The following is a 24,070-nucleotide window of genomic DNA, read 5'->3' on the forward strand; positions in this document are numbered from 1 at the left end:
CTACTGGGACATTTAAGATTCTGGGGTTCTTGTTAGTTGGGGCTGAAGAATCCATTGTGATTAACAAGATACCAGAAGCACTAATGTGAAACTTTTGCTTTGCTGAGATAATGGATGTTCAGCTGGGGCTGAAGAATCCTCTGTCTCCTTCCTGCACTCTCCTGTTAATCCTACTTGACACAGGAGGCATGAATACAAGTGGGGCTTGTGTTCACCTGCAGCCAGCACCATTTGGACTCAGTGAATCATTAAAAGGTGAAGAACCTGGGGCTGGAGAGATGGTTCGGAGGTTAGGAGTACTGACTGCTCTTTCAGAGGTCCTGAGTTCAATTCCCAGCAACCACATGGTGGCTCACAACCATCTGTAATGAGATCTGTAATGTATCTTCTGGCCTGCAGAGATACGTGCAGGCAGAAAGCTGTATGCATGAGAGGGGAAGAGAGGAAGAGAACGAGGGAGAGACCAAAGGTGGGAGGGAAACACATTGGGAGGGTCTGGAAGTGGGAGAAGGAGCTGGGGGTGGATATGATCAAGATACATTGTATATATGTACAAAAGTGTCAAATAATCCATTAAAATCTCGGCTAATATGGAAGAAGTGAGTCTGTACCCTCAGAAGGAACCATGGGGCTCCATTTCTAGCCTGTTTTGAGGTGTGACCGATCTCTTCTCCTCACGGGCCTTTTGAATTTGTAATGAATCCTTACCCAAGTCTGTATTATGCTGTGTTAAAAATGTTTTTTCTTTATAACATTAGCCTGAGTCAGATATTTTGTTATGGTAAAAGTGGACCAATTACACAGGATTTTGATACCATCAGCTTTATAACAATCAAATTTCAAAGAAACATGGTCACCTGATGAAAACGTATGAGACGGTCCCAGATGTTATCACTAATGCACAGATATTCTTTTGTATCTCGAATGTTCTTTTTATACAAAAATATATTTCAGATTAAAAGTAATTTCACAGCCAGGCACTGGTGTTGAACACCTTTAATCTCAGCACTAGGGAGGCAGGGGCAGGAGGATCTCTGTGAGTTCAAGGCCAGTCTGGTCTACAGAGTGAGTTCCAGGACAGCCAGGGATACACAGGCCCTGTCTCAAAAAACCAAAACAAACAAACAAAAAAAGTAATTTCACATCTATATTAGTTAAATCAGAGACAATTATCCACATGATAACTTTAATAAAATTTTTATTTAGCTATAATATACATCTTCAACAGCTTAAATGAAAATTTTCTTCATGATGTTAAGTGAACTCCACTTTATTTTCTTTGAGAATATCCTGTTTTTCATTAAAATAATTTCTAAACCACTCTATATGATCGACTTTCTGTTTAACACTCAGATATGGGTTTTTCGAAAGGCCACTAGTCACCAGCTCCATGAAGATGCGAATTGGTCCTTGCTTGGGGAAGCCCTCCAGGTGCTTATCCAAAAATATATGGTCATGGAATTCTGAACCATCGTCATCAAAGCCTGAGAAATAAAAAAGTAACATAATTGTGAATGTAAAGCCTACATCATAACATTAACATTAATGATGCAGCATAACATAGTTAGAAGCATAAATTGTGGAATCAGACCTAGTTTGACCACCAATTTAACAAATGTGACTGTGAGCATCAGTTTCTCCAGACACAGCATGAGGAGGAAAAGGACACCCTCCTGGGGTTGTTGTAGAGACTAAACAGAAGCAGTGCCTGAGACACAGGACCTTTCACCTATTGAAGAAGCAACTGTTACTCACGATTATTGTTAACGTCTGAGGAAACTATGAAGAAAGTCATATAATGTGTAAGTATTTAAAAGGAAAATAAGATAGAATCATAAAAAGGATGTTCAAGTAGCCCAAGAGAAGAAAACACAAATGATAAATACAAAAATGAAAATAATCCAACAACCCAGTAAACTTGTCATTTTGTTTTGGTTTTCAGCAGGCTCTTGCCTACCCAGCCTGGTCCTGACACTCCTGCCTCCATGTCCCAAATGCTGGAGTACAGCTGTACGCCACCACACCTGCTCCACAATTACTGTTAATGTAAATGATCCACACACACACACACACACACACCTCAACCATATATATATTTTGGGACCGTGGGCACAAAAATACATTCTGGGACTCGGGAGATGGCTTGCCTCCCAAGTCTCATGACTTGAGTTGATTCTCAGAACACATGTAAGAAAGCCAGATGCAATAGGGTTAGCCTCTCTACTCCCGGTGTAGTCCCTACTGGAAATGGGAGGCAAGACAGGAGAATTGCTGGAATCCTCTGGGTCAGCTGGCAGTACATATAGCAGTAAGCAAGACAGAACCTTTCAAAACATGTTTCAAAACATGGTGAAAGGTAAGGACTGGCATCTAAGTTGTTCTCAAACTTCTGTGAGTCCTATAGCTGAGGATGACCCCGAACTCCTGATCCTATCTCCACCTCCAAAATGTAAGGCTAAACCCACATGCTACTAGGCCCAGTTTATGGGGTCCTGGGGATGCAACCCAGGATTTCATATGCACTAGGCAAACACTCTATTGACTGGACTACACCATGGTTCCCATGATACATTTTTTTTTAAAGATTTTTATTTATTTATTATGTATACAACATTCTGCTTCTATATATATCTGCACACCAGAAGAGGGCACCAGATCTCATTATGGATGGTTGCAAGCCACCATGTGGTTGCTGGGAATTGAACTCAGAACCTCTGGAAGAGCAGTTGGAGCTCTTAACCTCTGAGCCATCGCTCCAGCCCCCCATGATACATTTTGACAGGTAATTTTACTCCTCTATTTTTATTATCAAATATCTAGAATTGAATAAAATTCCAACCACCTTTAAAACAACAATTTAAAGTATGATCGATAGGTTTCTTCTCACACACGAGTGTTCTGAGATGCACGTACACACCTAACTACAGACTGAAATGGAGTCTGGTAATTGTTGGGATATTTGGGAGTAACACCTACCTGCTTCGTTGTTAACTGGGAACTCCCACAGTTTCCCCTCTTTTGTCCATTGGATCATCTCCTCAAATCCATTCCCCAAAGGCTGTTCATTTACTGTGGCTAGCTGCTTAGCAAATTCTATCTCCCAGAGAGAAGGGGATGCTTCTATGTGATTTAAAAAAAAAAAAAATGTGTTTAAGAACATGAAAATGTAAACATCTATTATTATTGTTATTTTTTATTCTTCTCTTATACACTATATCCTGACCAGTTCCCCACCCTCCCCTTCCCCAGTCTCTCCCCCCACCTCCCCTCTCCCCCAGATCCAACTCCCATTCCATCTCCCCTCAGAAAAGGGCAGGCCTCCCAGGGATATCAATCCAGACATCTCAGTGGGTTAAGGTACTGACCACCAAGCCTGACTACCCAAGCATGATTCCACCTACATGTTAGAAGGAGCAAACAAACTCCTGAAAGCCATCCCCTGATCTCAAACCCATGTTCACATATGTAAACACAAACACAAAATGAATAAAAATGCAATGGAAATTAAGATGTTATCATCAATTCTATAGATACATATTTTCAGACGTTGGTATTCAGAATTAGTTTAAAATAAAAGGCTACCAGGAACTAACATTGCAACAAAAATGAAAAATACAGGGTATAAGAATAAGAATGGCAAACCTCAGCTTTTACTAACACCATGCTAGGGTATTATTGCCACCTCTATTAGGAAAAAAAGTTAGCATTTGTGAATTTGATGTTTTGGTTTTGATTTGTTTTTCTTTGAGACAGTCTCTCTGTGTAGAACTGTAGGTCCTCCTTACTGCCTTAGCCTCCGCAGAGAATTACTGGTAAGCCAGGCTGAATGTATGTAATATACATCACTTTGACTTTCAAAGTCACAGTTTGTCAAAATTAGTCACTAGTGACACAATGGTGGCACACAGCTGTGATCCTAGTACTTTAGCACCTGAGGCAGGAGAACCAGGAGTCTAAGGTCATCCTAGCTACAAAGACAGGATGGCGCTAAGCTGGACTACATAAAATTCTGTCAAAACCATCCCCCTAAAGATTTTTTTAAAGAAAAAAATTAGTAATAATGACAAAGGTGGTCACGGTGGTAAACGTCTGTAATCACACTAAAGGCAGAGGTGTGTGTGTGTGGGGGTCTCTACAAACACCACAGCCAGCAATGTCGATCAGAGAGAGGCACAGGAAGGCTGCTTCAACACAACTCAGTAGCTAGTGTTGGTTCAAGAGTCTGACCTCTAGTAGTTTATTTTAGGCATATTTAAGAACAGCGCAATTTGGAAAAAAAGTTTCCTGATGATAATCAACTCAATCCCGGGCTCACAATAAAGCTTAAGACACGATTATATCAGAACGCTTTGTAAAGTACATGTGACAACTTCCATATAGATGGCTCTATAGACTGACTACCTGTGACATCTCCCATAAAGACAAATTCTACAGACGGATCAAGAAAAACAAGCTCATGATAGGGGCTGGGGAAGGGAACTGGTGTGCCCTAACCACATGGGCAGGGGCTATTAACCACCTCCGCACCCAGCCTTCTGTGCAGCAGCAGAAGGTTTTATACATCCTCTGTGAGCACAAGGACCTGTGTGCCTCCTACAGACTTCAAGGCTATTCTTGACAATCTAGAGCTGGAGCTACAGAAAAAGAAAAAGAAAAAAGTACTAATGGATCCTGAGCATTTGGTCTGTGCAAATGTTTTAAAAACATGCTAAACTCCACAATCAGCCATGAGTAAGGTCATACACGGCAGCTGTGTACCACCATCTTCTGTCCTTTAACTCTTTTATTTACTTTTGAAAAATCATCTTTCAAGAATGAGTCACACAAGAACACATCCAACAACAGGAAAATCAATATGACACCACCAGAGTCTAGGGACTCTACACCAGCAAGACATGAACATCCCAATACAGATGAAGCAAAAGAGAGCAACCTTAAAAACAACTTCATGCAGATGATAGAGACCCTAAGAGAGGAAATCAGAAAATCCTTCAGAGAAATGGAAGAAAAGACAAACCAAAAGATGCAAGAAATCAAGGAAAGCCAAAAAAGCCAAGAAAATACAATTAAACACCTGAAGGAAACAGTTCAGGACCTGAAAACTGAAATAGAGACAATAAAGAAAACACAAACTGAGGGAATGCTGGAAGTAGAAAAGCTGAGTAAACAATCAGGAACCACAGATGCAAGCATAACCAACAAAATACAAGAGATGGAAGACAGAATCTCAGACACTGAAGATAAACTAGAGGAAATAAATTCATCAAGCAAAGAAAATCTTAAGTCCAACAAATCCTTAACACAAACTATCCAGGAAATATGGGACACCATGAAAAGATCAAACCTAGGGATAACAGGTATAGAAGAAGGTGAAGAAACCCAACTCAAAGGTGCAGAAAACATATTCAACAAAATCATAGAAGAAAACTTTCCCAACCTAAAGAAAGACATGCCAATGAAAGTACAAGAAGCCTACAGAACACCAAATTGAGTGGTCCACAAAAGAAAGTCCCCTCGTCACATAATAATTAAAACATCAAACATACAGAATAAAGAAAGAATATTAAGAGCAGCAAAGGAAAAAGGCCAAGTAACATATAAAGGCAAACCTATCAGAATTACACTGGACTTCTCCATGGAAACTCTGAAAGCCAGAAGGACCTGGATAGATATTCTACCAACTCTGAGAGAACATGGATGCCAGCCCAGACTACTATACCCAGCAAAGCTTTCAATCACTATAAATGGAGAAAACAAGATATTCCACGACAAAACCAGATTTAAACAATATGTAACCACTAATCCAGTCCTACAGAAAATACTGGAAGGAAAACTCCAACCTAAGGAAATTAACTACACTCACAAAAACACAGGCAATAGATCATCCCACTTTATGAAAACCCAAAAGAAAAAGCAGGGTAAATCCACATATAATACCACTACCAACAACAAATCAAAAACAAACAAGAATAAATACTCATTGGACCTTAATTTTCCTCAGTATTAATGGTCTTAACTCGCCTATAAAAAGACAAAGGCTAACAGACTGGATACGAAGACAGAATCCATCCTTCTGCTGCATACAAGAAGCACACCTCAAATTCAAAGACAGACAATACCTTAGAGTAAAGGGTTTGGATAAGATATTCCAATCAAATGGACCCAAGAAACCAGCTGGGGTAGCTATCCTAGTATCTAACAAGTTAGACTTCAAACTAAAATCAATCAAAAGAGATGAAGGTCATTTCATATTCATCACAGGAAAAATCCATCAGGAAGAAGTCTCAATTCTAAAATACAAAGGCACCAACATTTGTAAAAGAAACATTATTAAAACTCAAATCACAAATAAGACTTCACACAATTATAGTGGGAGACTTCAACACCCAAGTCTCACAACTGGACAGGACCACCAGACAGAAACTTAACAAAGAGACAAAGGAACTAACAGAAGTTATGACTCAATTGGGATTAACAGATATCTATAGAACTTTCCATCCAAACACAAAACAATTTACCTTCTTCTCAGCACCACATGGAACCTTCTCTAAAATCGAACCACATACTCGGCAACATAGCAAACCTCAACAGGAACAAAAAAAATTGAAATAACCCCCTGTGTCTTATCAGACCACCATGCTTTAAAGTTAGAATTCAAACACAACACAAATTGCAGAAAACCTATCAAATCAGGGAAATTGAAAACATGCAATTCCTGGGTCAAGGAAGAAATAAAGAAATTAAAGACTTCCTAGAATTCAATGAAAATGAAGACACAACATACCCAAACTTATGGGACACTTTGAAAGCAGTACTAAGAGGAAAGTTCATAGCTCTAAGTGCTCACATGAAGAAACTAGAGAATAGTCACACCAGAGAGTTGATATCACAGTTGAAAGCTCTAGAAAAATGGAAGCAAATTCACACGGGGGGGGGGGGGGGGGGGGGGGGGAGTAGATGCCAGGAAGTAATCAAACTGAGGGCACAAATCAATAAGTTGAAACAAAGAAAACAATTCAAAGAATCAATGTAACAAGGAGTTAGTTCTTGAGAAAATCAACAAGATAAACAAATCTTTATCCAAACTAACCAAAAGGCAGAGAGAGAACATACAATTTAACAAAATCAGAAATGAAAAGGGGGACATAATAACAGACACAGAGGAAATCCAGAGAATCTTCAGGTCATACTTTGAAAACCTGTACTCCACAAAATTTGAAAATTTAAAGGAAATGGACAATTTTCTGGACAGATATCACTTAACAAAATTGAATAAAGAACAGATAAGCAACTTAAACAGACCTATAACCTCTAAGGAAACAGAAGAAGTCATCGAAAGTCTCCCAACCAAAAAAAGCCCAGGGCCAGATGGCTTCAGTGCAGAATTCTACCAGAAATTCAAAGAAGAGCTGATACTAATACTCCTCAAATTGTTCCACATAATAGAAGCAGAAGGTTCATTTCCAAACTCTTTTTACGAGGCTACAATTACCTTGGTACCAAAGCCACACAAAGACACAACTAAGAAAGATCTATCAATGTAATCCACCATATAAACCAACTGAAGAAGAAAAACCACACGATCATATCGCTAGATGCTGAAAAAGCCTTTGACAAAATCCAATATCCCTTCATGATAAAGGTCCTGGAGAGATAAGGAATAACAGGAACATACCTGAACATAATAAAAACAATATACAGTAAGCCAAGAGCCAACATAAAACTAAATGGAGAGAAACTCAAAGCTATTCTGCTAAAATCAGGAACAAGACAAGGCTGTCCACTCTCTCCATATCTCTTCAATATTGTCCTTGAAGCCCAAGCTAGAGCAATAAGACAACAAAAGGAGATCAAGGGGATACAAATTGGAAAGTAAGAAGTCAAGCTTTCACTGTTTGCAGATGATATGATAGTCTACATAAGTGAACCAAAAAACTCAACCAGGGAACTCCTACAGCTGATAAACACCTTCAGCAAAGTGACAGGATACAAGATTAACTAAAAAATATCAGTAACCTTACTATATATGGATAATAAATGTGCTGAGAAAGAAATCCAAGAAACACCACCCTTTACAATTACCACAAACAACATAAAATACCTTGGGGTAATGCTAACCAAAAAAGTGAAAGACCTGTATCATAAGAATTTTGAGTCTTTAAAGAAATAAATTAGATACCAGAAAATGGAAGGATCTCCCATGTTCTTGGATAAGTAGGATCAACATAGTAAAAATGGCAATCTTGCCAAAAGCAATCTACAGATTCAATGCAATCCCCATCAAAATCCCAGCACAATTCTTCACAGACCTTGAAAAAACAATTCTCAACTTTATATCGAAAAACAAAAGACCCAAGATAGCCAAAACAACCCTGTACAATAAAAGAACTTCCGAAGGCATCACCATTCCTGATTTCAAGATCTATTATCGAGCTATAGTCCTGAAAACAGCTTGGTATTGGCACAAAAATAGACAAGTAGACCAATGCAATCGAGTTGAAAACTCTGATATTAACCTGCACACCTATGAATGCCTGATTTTTGACAAAGAAGCCAAAGCTATACAATAGAATAAAGAAAGCTTCTTCAACAAATGGTGCTGGCATAACTGGATGCTGGCATGTAGAAGACTGCAGATAGATCCATGTCTATTGCCATGCACAAAACTTAAGTCCAAATGGATCAAAGACCTCAACATAAACCCAGCCACACTGAGCTTATTAGAAGAGAAAGTAGGAAATACTCTTGAACAAATTGGTACAGAAGACCGCTTCCTGAACATAACACCAGTAGCACAGACACTGAGATCCACAATTAATAAATGGGACCCCCTGAAACTGAGAAGCTTCTGTAAGGCAAAGGACACAGTCAACAAGATAAAATGACAGCCCATGAATTGGAAAAGATATTCACTAACCCCACATCCGACAGAGGGCTGATCTCCAAAATTTACAAAGAACTCAAGAAGCTAGTCTCCAAAACACCAAATAATCCAATTAAAAAGTGGTGTACAGAACTAAATAGACGATTCTCAATAGAGGAATCTAAAATGGCTGAAAGACACATAAGAAAGTGTTTAACATCCTTAGCCATCAGGGAAATGCAAATCAAAACAACTCTGAGATCTTACATCTGTCAGAATGGCTAAAATCAAAAACACCAATGACAGTCTATGCTGGAGAGGTTGTGGAGAAAGGGGAACACTCCTCCACTGCTGGTGGGAGTGCAAACTTGTACAGCCACTTTGGAAATCTGTATGGCGATTGTTCAGGAAAATGAGAATAAGTCTACCACAAGATCCAGCAATTCCACTCTTAGGCATATACTCAAAAGAAGCACATTCCTACAACAAGGACATCTGTTCAACTATGTTCATAGCAGCATTATTTGTAATAGCCAGAACTTGGAAACAATCTAGATCCCCCTCAACTGAAGAATGAATAGAAAAAATGTGGTACATTTACTCAATGAAGTACTACTCAGCGGAAAAAAAAGACAATGGAATCTTGAAATTTGCAGGCAAATGGATGGAACTAGAAGCAACCATTCTGAGCGAGGTAACCCAGTCACAAAGACCGGCATTGTATGTACTCACTCATATGTGGATTTTAGACATAAAGGATTGCCATCCTGCAGCCCAGGCTGCTGGAGAGGCTGGTAAACAAGGAGGACCCTAAGAGAGACAAACATGGTCCCCCTGGAGAAGGGGAAAGGGACAAGATCTCCTGAGCAAACTGGGAGCATGGGGAGGAGAGAGGGAACTAGGAGAATGAGAAGGGGAGAAGAGGAGGGGTGAGGAAGACATGATGGGACAGGGAGGTTGAGTTGGGGGAAGAACAGAAGAGAGCAAGTTAAGAGATAATATAAAAGAGGGAGACATTATAAGTTCAAAGAGAAATCAGGCACAAGGGAAATGTCTGGAGAGCTACAAAGATAACACCAACTAACAATCTAAGTAACAGAGGAGAGGCTACCTTAAATGCCCTTCTCTGATAATAAGATTGATGACTAACTCATATGCCATCCTATAGCCTTCATCCAGCAGCTGATGGAAGTAGAAGCAGACACCCACAGCTAAACACTGAACTGAACTGAAATCCAGATGCAGAGGAGGAGGACTGATGAGCAAAGGGGTCCATACCAGGCTGGTGAAACCCACAGAAACAGCTGACCTGAACAAGGGAGAGCTCTTGGCTCCCAGACTGATAGCTGGGAAACCAGCATGGGACTGATCTAGACTCCCTGAATGTGGTTGTCAGTGAGGAGACCTTGGAAATCTATGGGGCCTCTTGTAGTGGATCAGTACTTATTCCTACATAGGAATGGACTTTAGGAGCCCATCCCACATGGAGGGATACTCCCTGAGCCTAGACACAAGGGGGTTGGCCTAGGCCCTATCCCAAAGAATATGACAGACTTTGAGGATCCCCTATGGAAGGCCTCACCCTTCCTGGGGAGCAGAACGGGTAGGGGATAGGTAGGGCGTTAGTTGGGGGGGGGGGGGGGGGGGGGGGCGCGGGCGCACGCAGGAAAGGAGGCGAGGGACCTGGGATTGACATGTAAAATAATTTTCTTTCTAATAAAAAAAGGAGAGAGAGAGAGAAAAAAAGAATGAGTCACATTCTCACCAGACATTGGTAATATAAATATTATAGGCACTTTGGCAAAGCAATTTGAGTAAATTAAAAATTTAAAACAAGACTATCCTCTACCAGGAACTCTCCAGCTACCTACCGCATATGGTGTGAAGACACAGGCAGGGTAACTGCACTCCCCTTCCCAGTACCCCTTCATTGGATCACCTAAAGCCCTGTGGTTATGTGTCAAGAATTGCCAGGAGATTAGTACAATCTCAAATATATACTCACCAAATGCAGGAGCACCCAATTTCAGAAAAGAAACACTGTTAGTTAGATCTAAAGTTAGATCTAAAACCATGGACTGATCCCAACACAGCGATAGTTCGTGAGTTCAATACTCTACTGTCACGAATAGTCTGGTCATCCAGAAAAATACTAAACAGAGAAACTCTGGATGGAGTTCAATGACATCATACATCAAACGGGCCAGCAAGCATAACATTCCACCCAAATTCTAAGGAACACATTCTTCTCAGCAGCCATCTCTTCAAATTAGATCATGTTTATCCTAGTATGTATCAGAACCCAAATCTCAAAAGATACAGAAAGCAGAAATTACATCCTGCATTCTGTCTGACCACAATGGGATAAAGCTGTATAACTGCAGAAATTACATAAACAGATGGGAATCTAAACAACATGCTACTGAATGATAATTGGGTCAAGGAAGAAATCAAAAAGGAAAGCAATTTCTAGAACTCAACGACAATGAAAACACACATACAAAAATATGGGACATACTGAAGCCAGTCCTAAGAGAAATATAGAACTAAGTACCTACATAAGAATTTTTGAACAATAAGAGCAAGAAAAGAGGAGTAGAGGAGAAGAAATGGAGGGGCAGAAACATTGAGTTGGGGGAAGAATAGAGGAAAGAGAGCAGGATGAGAGATACCATATCAGAGGGAGCCACTATAGGACCAAGAGATCTGGAACCAGGGAGATCTCCAGAGACCTACAAGGATGACACGAGCTGACAATCCAGGCAATGGTGGAGAGGATAACCCAAAAGCTCTTCCGCTAAAATGAGATTGATGACTTCTCTTTATGCCATCCTAGAGCCCTCACCCAGTGGCTGAAGGAAGCAGAGACAGACATCCACAGATATACACTGAACCGAAATCGGGAATTTAGTTGAAGAGAGGGAGGAATGAAGAGCAAAGGGGTCTGTACCAGGTTGGAGAAACCCACAGGAACAGTTGACCTGAACAAGGGATGCTGTCTGGGAGGCCAGTACAAGACTGATCCAGACCCCTGAACATGGATGTCAATAAGGAGGCCTCTGCACTCCAGGGAGCCTCTGGTGGTGGATTAGTATTTTTCCCTGGTGCAAGAAGGGACTTTGAGAGCCCATCCCACGTGAAGGGTTACACTCTGGCCCTGGACACATGGGGAAGGGCCCAGGACCAGCATAGGAAGACTTGGTGGACTTTGCAGAGCCCCCGTTGAGGGCCCTACCCTGCCTGGGGAGTGGTGGGTGGATGGGGTGGGGGGTAGGCTGGGGGTGGGGAGGAGGGTTGGGGGTGAGGGGAGGGAGAAGGGACTTGAAATAAGCTTGTTCCCTAACTAGAACCAATAAAATAAAATTAAATTAAAAAAAAAGAATTTTTGAGGTCTCAAATTAATAACTTTTAATGAATCACCTGAAGGCATTGGAAAAACAATAATGATATCCCCAAATATAGATGGGAAGAGATAATCAAAATCAGAGCTGATATTAATATTTCAAACACGAAAAATACAAAGAATCAATGAAATGAAAAGTTAGTTTTTTGACAAGATTGTCAAGAAGCCAAATTAACCAAAATGAAAAGAGAGTATTCAGCACACACACACACACACACACACACACGCACGCACGCACGCACGCACGCACGCACGCACGCACGCACGCACGCACGCACGCACGCACGCACTCTCTCTCTCCTATTCTGGGTAGAAAGCCTCTCAAAAGCAGGAACCCCAGATTGATTATCTTTATGTACAAGCAGAGAGTTATAATGCAAATGGTAGGGGGATAATACTTTCTAACCAAAAGCAGCAGCCAACCCTAGCTCTGGATTATTTATCTGGTGGTACTGATCTCTCCAGACACCTTGGGATGCAATGTTTTAAGGAGGAAGCAGGACTGAAATGAGCACTGTCAACTCTTTTATTCATGGGTCAAGGACAGGAAGAAATATGGAAATGGAAATACACAGTTACAATCAAAACACCAAGGCCATCTTTGAAAGACAGAATGCTTCTCCACCTGGAGAAGTCTTGTTCTTAACAAACCTGTTTCAGGTGCTTCATCAGCAAACGCCTTAATGTCAAAAATGCCAAGTCTTTTCCCCTTGAATAAGCCTTTCCTAAGATATAAACATTAAAAAAAAAAAAACACCTTAGTAAGACACATTTATAAAATGTCAACAAAAACTGCTTAAGGAATAAATGCACATGAAACAATCTGTGTAGTAACTGATAATAATCACTTTGACCTGCATCAGACATTTTAGCTAAATTACCATGATTTTCAGACTGGTAAGTAGAAAAAGAACATAGGCCCTTAGACTTTTGCTTTACAATACAACAAACCAGCTAAGTTTAATTTTCAAAATACTCAGCTGAAAGTTCTAGAAACCTTAGTGTTGTGGAAATCTATAAAAATCTGCAAAAATAGAAGCCGGTAAACTAAACATTTGTTCTTGAGGACAGAAAACAGTGGATAGTCTAATTATAAATTATAGTGACAGAAGAAGGCACAGATAAAACATGCCATTTTATTCCACTGATATTTCTTTTTAAAAACATGCCATTTTATAAAAAAGCAATTGCTTTATAAAAGAGCAATCAATCTGCAATTTGAAAGTAGTTCTTAACTTTCTTTACATAGCTATTTTTACAAACTGCTGAAATTACTGTCAGAGAGTTAATATACAACTTCTTCTGGTACACTTTAATTAACTTTAATATTTATCAATGTGGCACAACCTGCAATCTCCTGGAAGAAAGTCTCTATGAGGGATTGCCTACATCAAGCTGGACTGAACCTGCCTGGAGCATTGCCTTAGTTGACTTGGTGGGATCATGTAGGTAAAAGAAGATCCTGGGCGTTGGGCTTTTTAAGTATAGAGAGGGTCTGAGCAAAAGCAAACATGCATGTCTCCATGCTCTTCACTGTGGGTGCGATGTAATAACTGCTTCAGGTCCCTGCTTTGACTTCCCTGCCATCAAGGGCTATAAGCAAGAACCTTGGGCTAAATAAACCCCTTCTTTCCAAGTTGCTTTTTATCAGGGTATTTTAATCATAGCGATAGAAATGGAACCAGGACAAATTGCTTTATCCATCAATTCACTTCTTTTTTCAACAGAAACACTTCTTTTTTCAATTTACTTATTTACTTGAATAAAACTACTAGCAGGTTAAAAACAGTTCATAAACAATATGAATAGTTATAAACATAACTCTGAAATTTCTTTTCTCATTCAAATTACTAAAATAAAGTAGAAAAGTTGCAAATTAAAAGAAATAAAAGACTTCATTTGTATGAAAGGTTTGTCCTATTAGGTCCCCATGTGACTGTAAACACTGGCCTTCCTGGACTGGAGTTCTAAATGGCAGCAATCCTAGCACTCAGGAGGCAGAGGCAGAAGGAGCTGAACTCTAAGCCCCCCTGGCCATCTGGCTTACACAGTAAGACTGTGACCCTAAAAGTAACAACAAGAAACAGGCCTTTCTGTCCAGAAGTGTCCTTGAGGCCTTAGGTTCTTTTTCCTCCTAAACATTACTCATTACAGAGCAACAGGATAACAGACTAAAGCATCTTCTGATAAAAGTATATTACATTGTCTGGGGAAATTTAAGAACAAATGGCTGGAGGGTTGTGTGTGTGTATACTTGCTGAGCATCTACTACTCTTACATAGCTGACTCCAGTTTTCTCTGCAGGCTAGGGTACTGGTTAGACCTACTGATATCTTCGCTGACTTAGACTCACTTAGAAGGCACACCTTTGGGCAGTTTGTGATGGTAGTTTCAGAGAGGTTTAAATGAGGGAAGGTCATCACTTTTTGGCCTTAAAGGAAAGAATACAAGTTTCATGTAACTATACAACTTCCAATTGCAAAATAACCATGTAACGTATGGCTTAGTGTCTTAACAGTTTCAAATGAGCAATTTCAAATTACTACAAATAATTTACCACTTAGGTAATATGGGGACTTTCGTTATAATCTTTAAAATCTATATTTATGTATATGCATTTTGTATTTTCTTAGACAGGGTCTCATTCTGTAGACTAGGATAGTCTCAATCTGAAGAGCTTCTTGCTCCCCCTTCCAAAGAGCTAGGAATATAGGTATGTACCACCATGGTCTTATTATTTTTGGGACAGTCTGACTATCCCAGGCTGAACTGGAACTCACTGTGAAATCCAGAGTGGCCTGAAACTCACCGTGCTCCTCCTGCCTCAGCCTCCCCTGTGTTGGATTACAAGTGTAAGCCACCATGCCTGGCCTTTTTACTGATGAGTTATTTCTCTAAGGTATGAAGAAAGGGAATCATAACTATACATATAAATGTTCAGTGTTAGAAACATTCAGCATGAAAGAGAATGCATCTTGTACATTCATTTGTTCAGAATTTAGCCAGCACCACTTATTCTAAACTCACTCTGGTCTGTTAAACCCAGGAAATTCCTCTCCAGGGAAAGGCACAGTGACCCCCAGTTCAGCCTGAGCATACCTTTACACCTAACATGCAAACTGCACTTGTTGGGTGCATAAGCACAGGGATCCTTGTACTCACAAACAAGCACTAAGAGAACCAGGAATGTCAGTCACACAGGGGTGTCTCCTCCATGGAGGAGATAAAAGTTAAATACCTGCATTCCATCAGAAAGCTGAGAGTGGATTTTGCTAATGACCAGGTAACCTTTCTGTTGTCTGTGGAGGCAGACCTCACCCACCTTCTGCTATAGAGACAGACCTCACCAAATTCCCCAGAATGGTTATTCCAGACTCTTCTCTATTACCCATCTCTATTAACCTAAACTATTACCCATCCTTAGGGATGATGTCACAAGTATTTTATGGTTTGCTGACTTCTATGCTATGGGTCAGAGCCCGCACTAGGCCTTTTAGCTACAGAACACACCCTCATGGTCACATGTACTATGTAAAAGAGCTTGTATGTAGTCACATCTTAAGCTTTATTGTATACCCGGAACTGTCTGTCTGGATTGACTGTTGCCTGGAAACTTTTTCCCAAATTGTACCGTGTTTTAAATATACTGACAGGGAACCACCTGAGATTAGACTCCCCAAAGTTGTCATCTCTTTGAGGATCAATGCCTGCAATGACACCTGCAGGGACCCTCCACATGAACTAATACACATACATATACGATATCTCTTTAGGTGATGAGTTTCAGTTGGAATGTCAGAGAAGATAGCTGTGTTGGCTACTTTTATATCAATGACCTAAGCTAGAGTCATTTTGGAAGAAAATACCCTAATTAGACTGGCCTGTGGGCAAACCTTCGGTACGTCTTTTTAAATTGATGACTGATGTGGGAGGGCCCAGCAAGTGGTCCTGAGTTGTAAAACACAGCAAATTGAGCAAGGCAGGGTGACCGAGCCAGTAAGCAGCGTTCTTCCATGGCCTCTACGTTAATCCTTGCCTCTAGGTGTCTGCCTGGAGTTCTTGCCCTGACTCTTCTGATTCTGTTCCCTGGAAGTGTGAGATGAAATAAACCCTTTCCTGTCCAAGTTGCTGTGGGTTACGGTGTTCTACCACAGTGGTATAAACTCTACCTAGGTGTCCACAATGATCACCAGTCTATCAGTAATAATATGCAGAATCAATCAAGACTACAGTTGAGTAAAAACTACACAAACAAAACCCAGTAGACTACAAACTTGAATACCTTTGTTTGAAATCAGATGGCTTCTCCAGGTGAAGGGAAGAATTGTCCATTTCCTCATCAAACTGAATCTGGTGCTGTGGTCTTGTACTAACTCTTGCAGAAGGGGATCTGGCAATTTTCATCTCTGATATTATGTGACGGAAACTGAAATTAAAAGGTCAAGTGCATTAGGGATCTCAGCTGCACTGGAGCAGCAAACTTTTCTTAAGAGGAGACATACCAATTAATCCTTAATCCATTTAATCCATTATGCCCCAACGAGAACATAATGATTTATGAGGAAATAAAGTCACATACTTATATGACAGACATTAAGATGCAAGTCTCTAGTTTTTTTAAATATACGCTTAAAGTTTTATTTGGAAGATGAAAATATCAGTTACAAGAATTACTAATATCCAGAGGAACAGATAGGAAAATACAATCAAGTATACTTCTACCCATCACCCAGTGACAGTTACATTAAAATTGAAGACGAGCTATATTTGCCATCTTATATATATAGAAGGATTGTTGTGACACTGAGGGATGTTTACTCTTTGATTCTCTAGAGACAAATGCCCCCCATGAGCTCACTGAGAACAGATTCATATCATCCCCCAAAGGGGGGCAGTGCCACCATTTATGACCTCAGGCAGTAGGTTGTAAAACTTGGTGTAAATTGAGTGACAAAAAGGATATGTTGATTGGACTAGAGAAGTGAAGAGACGGTTCAGTGGTTAAAAGCACAGGCTGCTCTTCCAGAGGTCCTGAGTTCAATTCCTAGTACCACATGGTGGCTCACAGCCATTTATAATAGGATCTGGTTCCCTCTTCTGGCCTGCAGGTGTATATGCAGAACACTCATACAGTAAATATAGCAAAAGGCGACGACGACGAAGAAGACGATGACAACCACCAGGGCTCTTTGGTTCCCAGCATCCACATGGCAGCTCAAACCCCCTACAATTCCAGTTCCAGGGGCCAACAACCTCTTCTGACTCTGAGGGTTCCTGCATGCACACGGTGCAGATGCATATACTTAGACACACACACATAAAATAGGGTTTTTGTTTGTATGTTTGTTTGCTTTTGGTTTTTCAAGACAGGGTTTCTCTGTGTAGCTTTGGAGGCTGTCCTGGAACTTGCTCTGTAGATCAGGCTGGCCTCAAACTCACAGAGATCTGCCTGCCTCTGCCTCTTGAGTGTTGGGATTAAAGGTGTGAGCAGCACCACCGTCCAGCATAAAATAGTCTTTAAAAGGAAAAGGATATGTTGAAAAACTCAGCTCAAACATAAAGAAAAGGGGAGGGAACTCGTCTGACATCATACTGTAAGCAAAACCAGCAGTCTGTTTCATTGAGAAAAACTGATTTTCTCAGAGAAAGCTATCTTACTCAGTTACTTATTTTGTTTTTTCTTTTTAAATATCACTACTGATTTTATCATTTCTATTTCAGGGACAAAAAACTTTGTAACTTCCTAAAAGAAAAGTTTAGCTATTCACTTAAAACAAACAGGAGCTGGAGAGACAGTTTGTCAGTTAAAAGCACTGTGCTTGTGAAGTGAATGTTTTAAGTTTTATTGTTATGTGGGGTGGGTATGTATGTAGGCACTTGCAGACATAAGGCCATCAGGTGTGGCAGTGTGTACCTTTACCTACTGAGTCATCTCGCTGGCCCACGAGGTGGTTTTAGATGTTAAGACAGATGTGTGCCATTCACCAGCCACTGTGAGACCTAGGCATTACTGACATGGCATCTGACCACTGACCTAATCTTACTCTTCTCTCTGTCTTTCTGAGTCCTTGTCTCTTCCTCGTGTTGCTGAAGCTGCCTGAGCAGCTCCGACTTGGTTGTCTGCTTGTCCCACGGTAGAGAATCTGCAACAGCAGAGGCGGCTGCTACCAACTCAGAACTCAGGAACTCATTTCTAAAAAAAAAATGAAACAAGGAAGGAAAACCAGAATGAGTACATCACTACGTTTTTTGTTTTGTTTTTTCCAGACAGGGTTTCTCTGTGTAGCCCTGGCTATTCTAGAACTCACTCTGTAGACCGGGCTAGCCTGGAACCTACAGAGATCCACCTACGCTGCCACTGCCCTGCTCAGGGTGTACTTTCAACAAACACAAGCCTTAGCTGTCAATCAAAAGCTCTCTGTGGCATTTCTTAGTTGAAAGATAATACTTGAAGAAAGTTCGGTTTTGTTATTGTGTACAATGATCAATGTTTTAACATCTATGTAGCCTTTTTATTACATGTGTTGTAAAGAAACCAGTCCAAAACACATGAACATGCTTTGATTAAAAGTATTTTTTGTCATAAAAACGTTTATTTTATGAGAGTATGTTTTAGGGTAATCTACAATTCAACCATGGCAGCCACACTAGTGAGCTTTGATACATGACAAGAAAGGACGGAGGAGGGAAGAAAAACTCCGTCGTGTATGGAGTAATTACTACAGTGAAGTGTGAGGCAAATACGGTGACTAACTCAAATTTGCAGACATTGGACTCTAAGAGAGAGAGAGAGATGGGAGAGAGACCTGGTCAGGCATGGGCCTGTAATCTCAGCTACTCAGAAGGCTGAGGCAGGAGAACCACAAGTGCTTACTGTGTTTGGGCTACAAAGTGAGTTGAAGGCTAGCCTGGGTAACTAGTAAGACACTCTTTCAAAACAAAAAGTAAGAAAGTAGGGGCTGCAGGGATGGCTCAGCAGTTAAGAGCACTGGCTGCTCTTCCACAGGATCCCCAGGTTCAATGCCCAGCACCCACATGGCAGTCAAGTCTGTAACTCCAGTTCCAGGGGACCCCACACCCTCACACAGACATACATGCAGGCAAAACACCAATGCACATTAAAAAAAATACATAAATAAATAAATTTTTGGCTGAGCAGTGGTGGCGCACGCCTTTAATACCAGCATTCAGAGGCAGAGGCAGGTGAATCTCTGTGAGTTTGAAGTTAGCCTGGTCTACAGAGCTAGTTCCAGGACAGCCAGGGCTGTTACACAGAGAAACTCTGTCCTGAGGGGAAAAAAAAAGTAAGAAAGTGGTTGGGGTACGTCCAGTGCCTGAGTGGTTAAATAAATTATTACAAGAAACTTTTCTTCAAACTGAAAACAAATGCATCCCATTCACCAATCTTGCCCACAGCATCTTCTTGGACCAACATCAGAAGGTTATCTTTTATATCTCTTATATATCATATATATATATATATATATATATATATATATATATATATCATGTCCATCATTTCTAATTTCAGTTCCTTTAGAGTAGAACAGTGGTCAAGTACAGTGCACATGCCTATCATTCAGAAGACCAAAGTTATCTTTTGTAACAAAGTGAGTTTGAGGACAGTATGGGCTACCTGAGACATTTTCTCAAAAATAATTTATTATTATTTTTTTACTGTAGAAAAGCAAAGGCCAGGAAGATGGTTCGTCAGGTAGCCTGATGACCTAAACCCACCAAAACAAGCTGGATGTGACCTCATACATCTGCAATCCCAGCATTCCCAGGGCCAGGGAGAGGACACAGTAGTAGTGGTCAACATCTTTTACACATAGCACAGAGGCAGAAATAAGGAAGACCCTACCTCAGAAACACAGTGGAAGGAAAGAACCCAGCTCCAAAACCAGTTGTCCCCTGACCTCCACATTTTTGGGAAGGCCAAGCACACCTGCACTTTTACATACAATAAAATTAAAAAAAAATAAAATTAAGTAGAAAAATAAAGCAAAACCTTTGAAGGATTTATTTGGCAATCTACACTTTCATGCTTGTCTTGTTCTTTCTGTAGGAGTATCTCCAAAGCAATATGCTGTCGCCACTCTCTTGGTTGCCCACCAGAACTTGATGGTTAGGACCCTACTCTGCCCACCTGGGCCACAGGACATGGAGAAGTCAAGCTGTACTGGCCAAGGGGCTTCCTCCCTGATGACTGCCATTCATAGTGCTAGAAGGTGTTATGTAGGCTGCTCCGGGGAGATAATCAACTGTCTTCTCCATCTGTGAAACTGTAGCTGCAATAACCATTGTGGTCCAATAGTGAAGTAACCATCTGCTTTCTGATTGGTTTAAGGCATGACTCACTGGAGAAAATGCATGCCTGGTGCTGCAAATCTGGCCAAGGACCCATGGTTGGGGAGCTCATATGCCCTCAGGGTGAACTAGTCCTATTATTTTGCTAAATGGACATAGCATCAAACTGCCCTCCAAGTTTGTATCTTTATACCACAGATTAGTGCAGCTCTCAGACCTCGTCCGAGAGACTTCTTTATGAAGTAGAAGGAGGTTAATGTAGAAACAATTGGTTGAAAAGCAGAGAAAGAGCATCTATGGACCCAGCAGCCACAAACTGGGCATCTCTGTCACCTCCCTTCACTAATAAAGCTTGGGGCCACTGAAGAGTGGGTGAACAGATTATGGAGAACAGAGGTTAGCAAAGACCGGAGTGACAACAGCATCTTCTGAGGAAAACAGGGTGACTGCACTCATCAACTCATAGCAGCTGCAGGTGCCTGCATAAAATCAAGGTAGCCAACATTCTAACAGGGGGAGGCTCATGAGCCTTCACCTCCAACTGAGAAGCTACTAACAGCTGACGGCTGCCAGAGGAGGCAAAATCAGTTTTCTTAAGGGTGTCACCTTGGTCTGTTGACCAATCTCCACTGGGCTGCCTTATATCCATGAGTATATGGACAGCAAAAAATTGGACTCCATGGGTTATTTTAAAAGAGAGAGAGAGAAGAGCTGGGCGTTGGTGGCACACGCCTTTAATCCCGTGCAGGAGGCAGAGACAAACGGATCTCTCGCCTGGTCTACAGAGCGAGTTCCAGGACAGCGCTCCAAAGCTAAAGAAACTCTGTCTCAAAAAAAAAAAAAAAAAAAAAAAAAAAAAAAAAAAAAAAAAAAAGGAGAGAGAGAAAGAGGACATGAATTTAGGGGGGATGGGCAGATAAGGATGAACCTAGGAGGAGCTAGGTAGAGAATTGGGAGACAAATACATTGTATGCATATATGAAATTCTCAAAGAACCAATAAAAATATCACACTAAAACTACCTTACTGAACCGTTCAAAGGGTTTGTCTCAGAGGGGTTCAAGACAGAGTTCTCTGTGGCTTTGGAGGCTGTCCTAAAACTAGCTCTTGTAGACCAGGCTGGTTTCAAACTCACAGAGATCCACCTGCCTCTGCCTCCCAAGTGCTGGGATTAAAGGCGTGTGCCACCATCACCCAGCCATTTTGGTTATTTATATTGCACATTTATAAAAACTTTAAACACATCTAGAGTTTTTTTAAGCCACCCTTACTTGTTGCTGTTTTTGAGACAATGTTTCCCTATGTAGCCCAAGCTGGTCTAACACAATCCTGCAGTCTGCATGGTCCAACCCAAGTGCTGGGAGTACAAATGTGTGCCTTGCCAAATATAATCCAGGATAAGTACTTACAGATGTATGCGCATTTTTTAAATTGTTTTTCTGAGATAAAGTCTCCTATGTAATCTAGGCTGGCCTTAAAGTCACAATACTCTGTTTCTTGCTCCCAAATGCTGGCCACAAATATCTGCTGGTACCTTAAATTAAATACATACACACACACACACTCCTAAAGTAACAATTAGAGACCCTGTACTTCTGCTGCTTTGTTATTTCAATGTCTCAATTACTATAATCTAATAGATTGTTTACTATAAGAAAAGGCTTATTGGAGCACTATAGATAGTGTCTAAGCACATCCAATTGGGATAACTCACCTATTTTTTGGAGGGTCTTCTGGAGCTCTTCTATGCCTGCTAACTGCAGCCTGCAGACCAGCAGAAGGTCTTTTGCCACGAGGCTTTGTTGTTTGCACATTTACTGTGCTCAGTTCAACTTTCATGTCCTTAAGAATATCTAACAAGTTTTTTTTTTGAGTCTCCTCTCTGTCGCCTTGAGTCTCTGCTGTCTTCTGGGAAATTTCATTGGCTGGAACAGACTGGCTATCTTTCTTGCTATAGATGCAGCTGCCAGTGCCAAAATGTCTTTGGATATTATTTTCTGTCCTGGAATGACATATTAAAAAATAACCAAAAAGTATAATGCAAAAATAATAAAGTAATAAACTGAAAAAATCCTACTTTTACATTGAAAAGAATTTCAACTTAAGCCCTTTCCATTTCCTTTTGCTTTCTATTATTATTAATAACCATAATGGAAGCCATTCAATATATACCCTGGGCCTCTCTTGTACAACAACACTTGTGTACAATTTTCACAGCCACATCAATCCAAAGGTCAGTATTATCCTCCTGTTACAGAGAAAAATATTGGGCTGTGATTCTCGTGGCAATTTCTATTTGTTCTTCTATTCCTTTTCTTTTTCCACATTAACGAAATGTTCCTAAAAGCCTATGCTGACATTTTAAACAAAAGAAACAGATAAGAGATGGGGGCACTAGCCATGACCTCATCTCAGGAAAAACCAGCGCTTTCCAAATCATTCACGTCATTCATATAAGTACAATTAGTAAAAAAAACCGTTCCCAACAATAAAATTTCATATGGCTGTACATGTGTCATCAAGAGTGGGCTTAAGTGTATGGTAAAGAAAGCGTTTAATAAGAAAGAGTTAAAATAGCTCAATATTTCAAATACTTACAAGAACTACGTAATAGATGTTAAACAATAACTGACGTAATAAAAATATAATTTAATTTAAGAAATACGCGGTTGGCTTTGGAAGATCCTATGTTAATCAAGGAGGGTCCTATATTTTGATTACTCAAGGACTATTTTGTGTTTTGATTAAGCCTGGATGATTCTATGTTTTGGATTTCTGCGTCACTGTGCCAAGTAACAATAATATCATATGTTTGAGTTTGTTTAACAAAAACATCCCCTGAGAAAGTATCTCTATAAAAAACCTTGCTTGAGAACTGCAAAATACACTCAGATTCAAACTGCCTCTGTGTTTCTGTTTTTCACTGCCAAATCCTTACCCTAGATTTGTAGCAGCAAGCAAGGTGAGGGGCGGGCGTGCGTGCAGCAGAAAGCCCCCAGGACAGGAGTCGAGGCAGGCTGTCACACCTGTTTGCCACACTCGCCGAGACACTGGGCAAACTGCCGCCTCTTTCTAGGATTTCTCTTTACCCACATTTAAAACAGCCGCTTCTAAGAGTCTACGTGTCGACCCCAGGCGGCTGGAGAAACTAGGGCTGTACGTACAGGCGCCAGGGAATCCTGGAAGACCCGGAAGACCCCTGGGACGCTTTACCTGCCGGTTCCGGACCGAGCCGTGGGTGGCACACACACAGCCACCGAGACATCCCAGTTTCCAGAGGACAAAGGAAGGCCCGAGAAGGGGCGAGGACGTATTAACGCCGGGATTCTACGGAGCATCGCGTAAAAATAAACTCAAGCTACAGCAAACCGGAAGCACAAACCCAAGCAAGAGAGCAACAGAACTAGTGCATCCCTCCGCCAAAAATGTCCCCCGAGATGGTTTCCGCCTGCTCGCTTCCTTGCCTTTAGGATTCCGGTAGGCAACAGAGGCCT

The 24,070-nt window shown here is 40.8% G+C and overlaps 1 protein-coding gene across 1 annotated transcript; it reads right to left on the reverse strand.

Annotated features, from left to right (window-relative positions):
* Positions 1–1,181: 1,181 nt before the first annotated feature.
* Mrps31 (mitochondrial ribosomal protein S31) lies at positions 1,182–23,980 on the reverse strand. The gene is made up of 7 exons (XM_027395264.2): positions 23,790–23,980; positions 22,291–22,578; positions 18,301–18,459; positions 16,549–16,692; positions 12,918–12,991; positions 2,977–3,120; positions 1,182–1,484 (listed from the first exon to the last, which is right to left on the reverse strand). The coding sequence occupies exons 1-7, from the start codon at positions 23,912–23,914 to the stop codon at positions 1,255–1,257; spliced, it is 1,164 nt and encodes a 387-aa protein (XP_027251065.1). The 5' UTR covers positions 23,915–23,980; the 3' UTR covers positions 1,182–1,254.
* Positions 23,981–24,070: the final 90 nt, after the last annotated feature.

The sequence above is a fragment of the Cricetulus griseus genome (assembly GCF_003668045.3).
Source record: "Cricetulus griseus strain 17A/GY chromosome 1 unlocalized genomic scaffold, alternate assembly CriGri-PICRH-1.0 chr1_1, whole genome shotgun sequence".
In the NCBI taxonomy this organism is placed as follows: domain Eukaryota; kingdom Metazoa; phylum Chordata; class Mammalia; order Rodentia; family Cricetidae; genus Cricetulus; species Cricetulus griseus.

Coding starts and splice junctions, on each gene's coding strand:
- Mrps31 (XM_027395264.2), bottom strand. CDS start 23,914: ATGCTCCGTAGAATCCCGGCGTTAATACGTCCTCGCCCCTTCTCGGGC. Junction 22,579..23,789: donor GCTCGGTCCGGAACCGGCAG/GTAAAGCGTCCC, acceptor ATGTCATTCCAG/GACAGAAAATAATATCCAAA. Junction 16,693..18,300: donor AGAGAGAAGAGTAAGATTAG/GTCAGTGGTCAG, acceptor TTTTAATTTCAG/TTTCCGTCACATAATATCAG.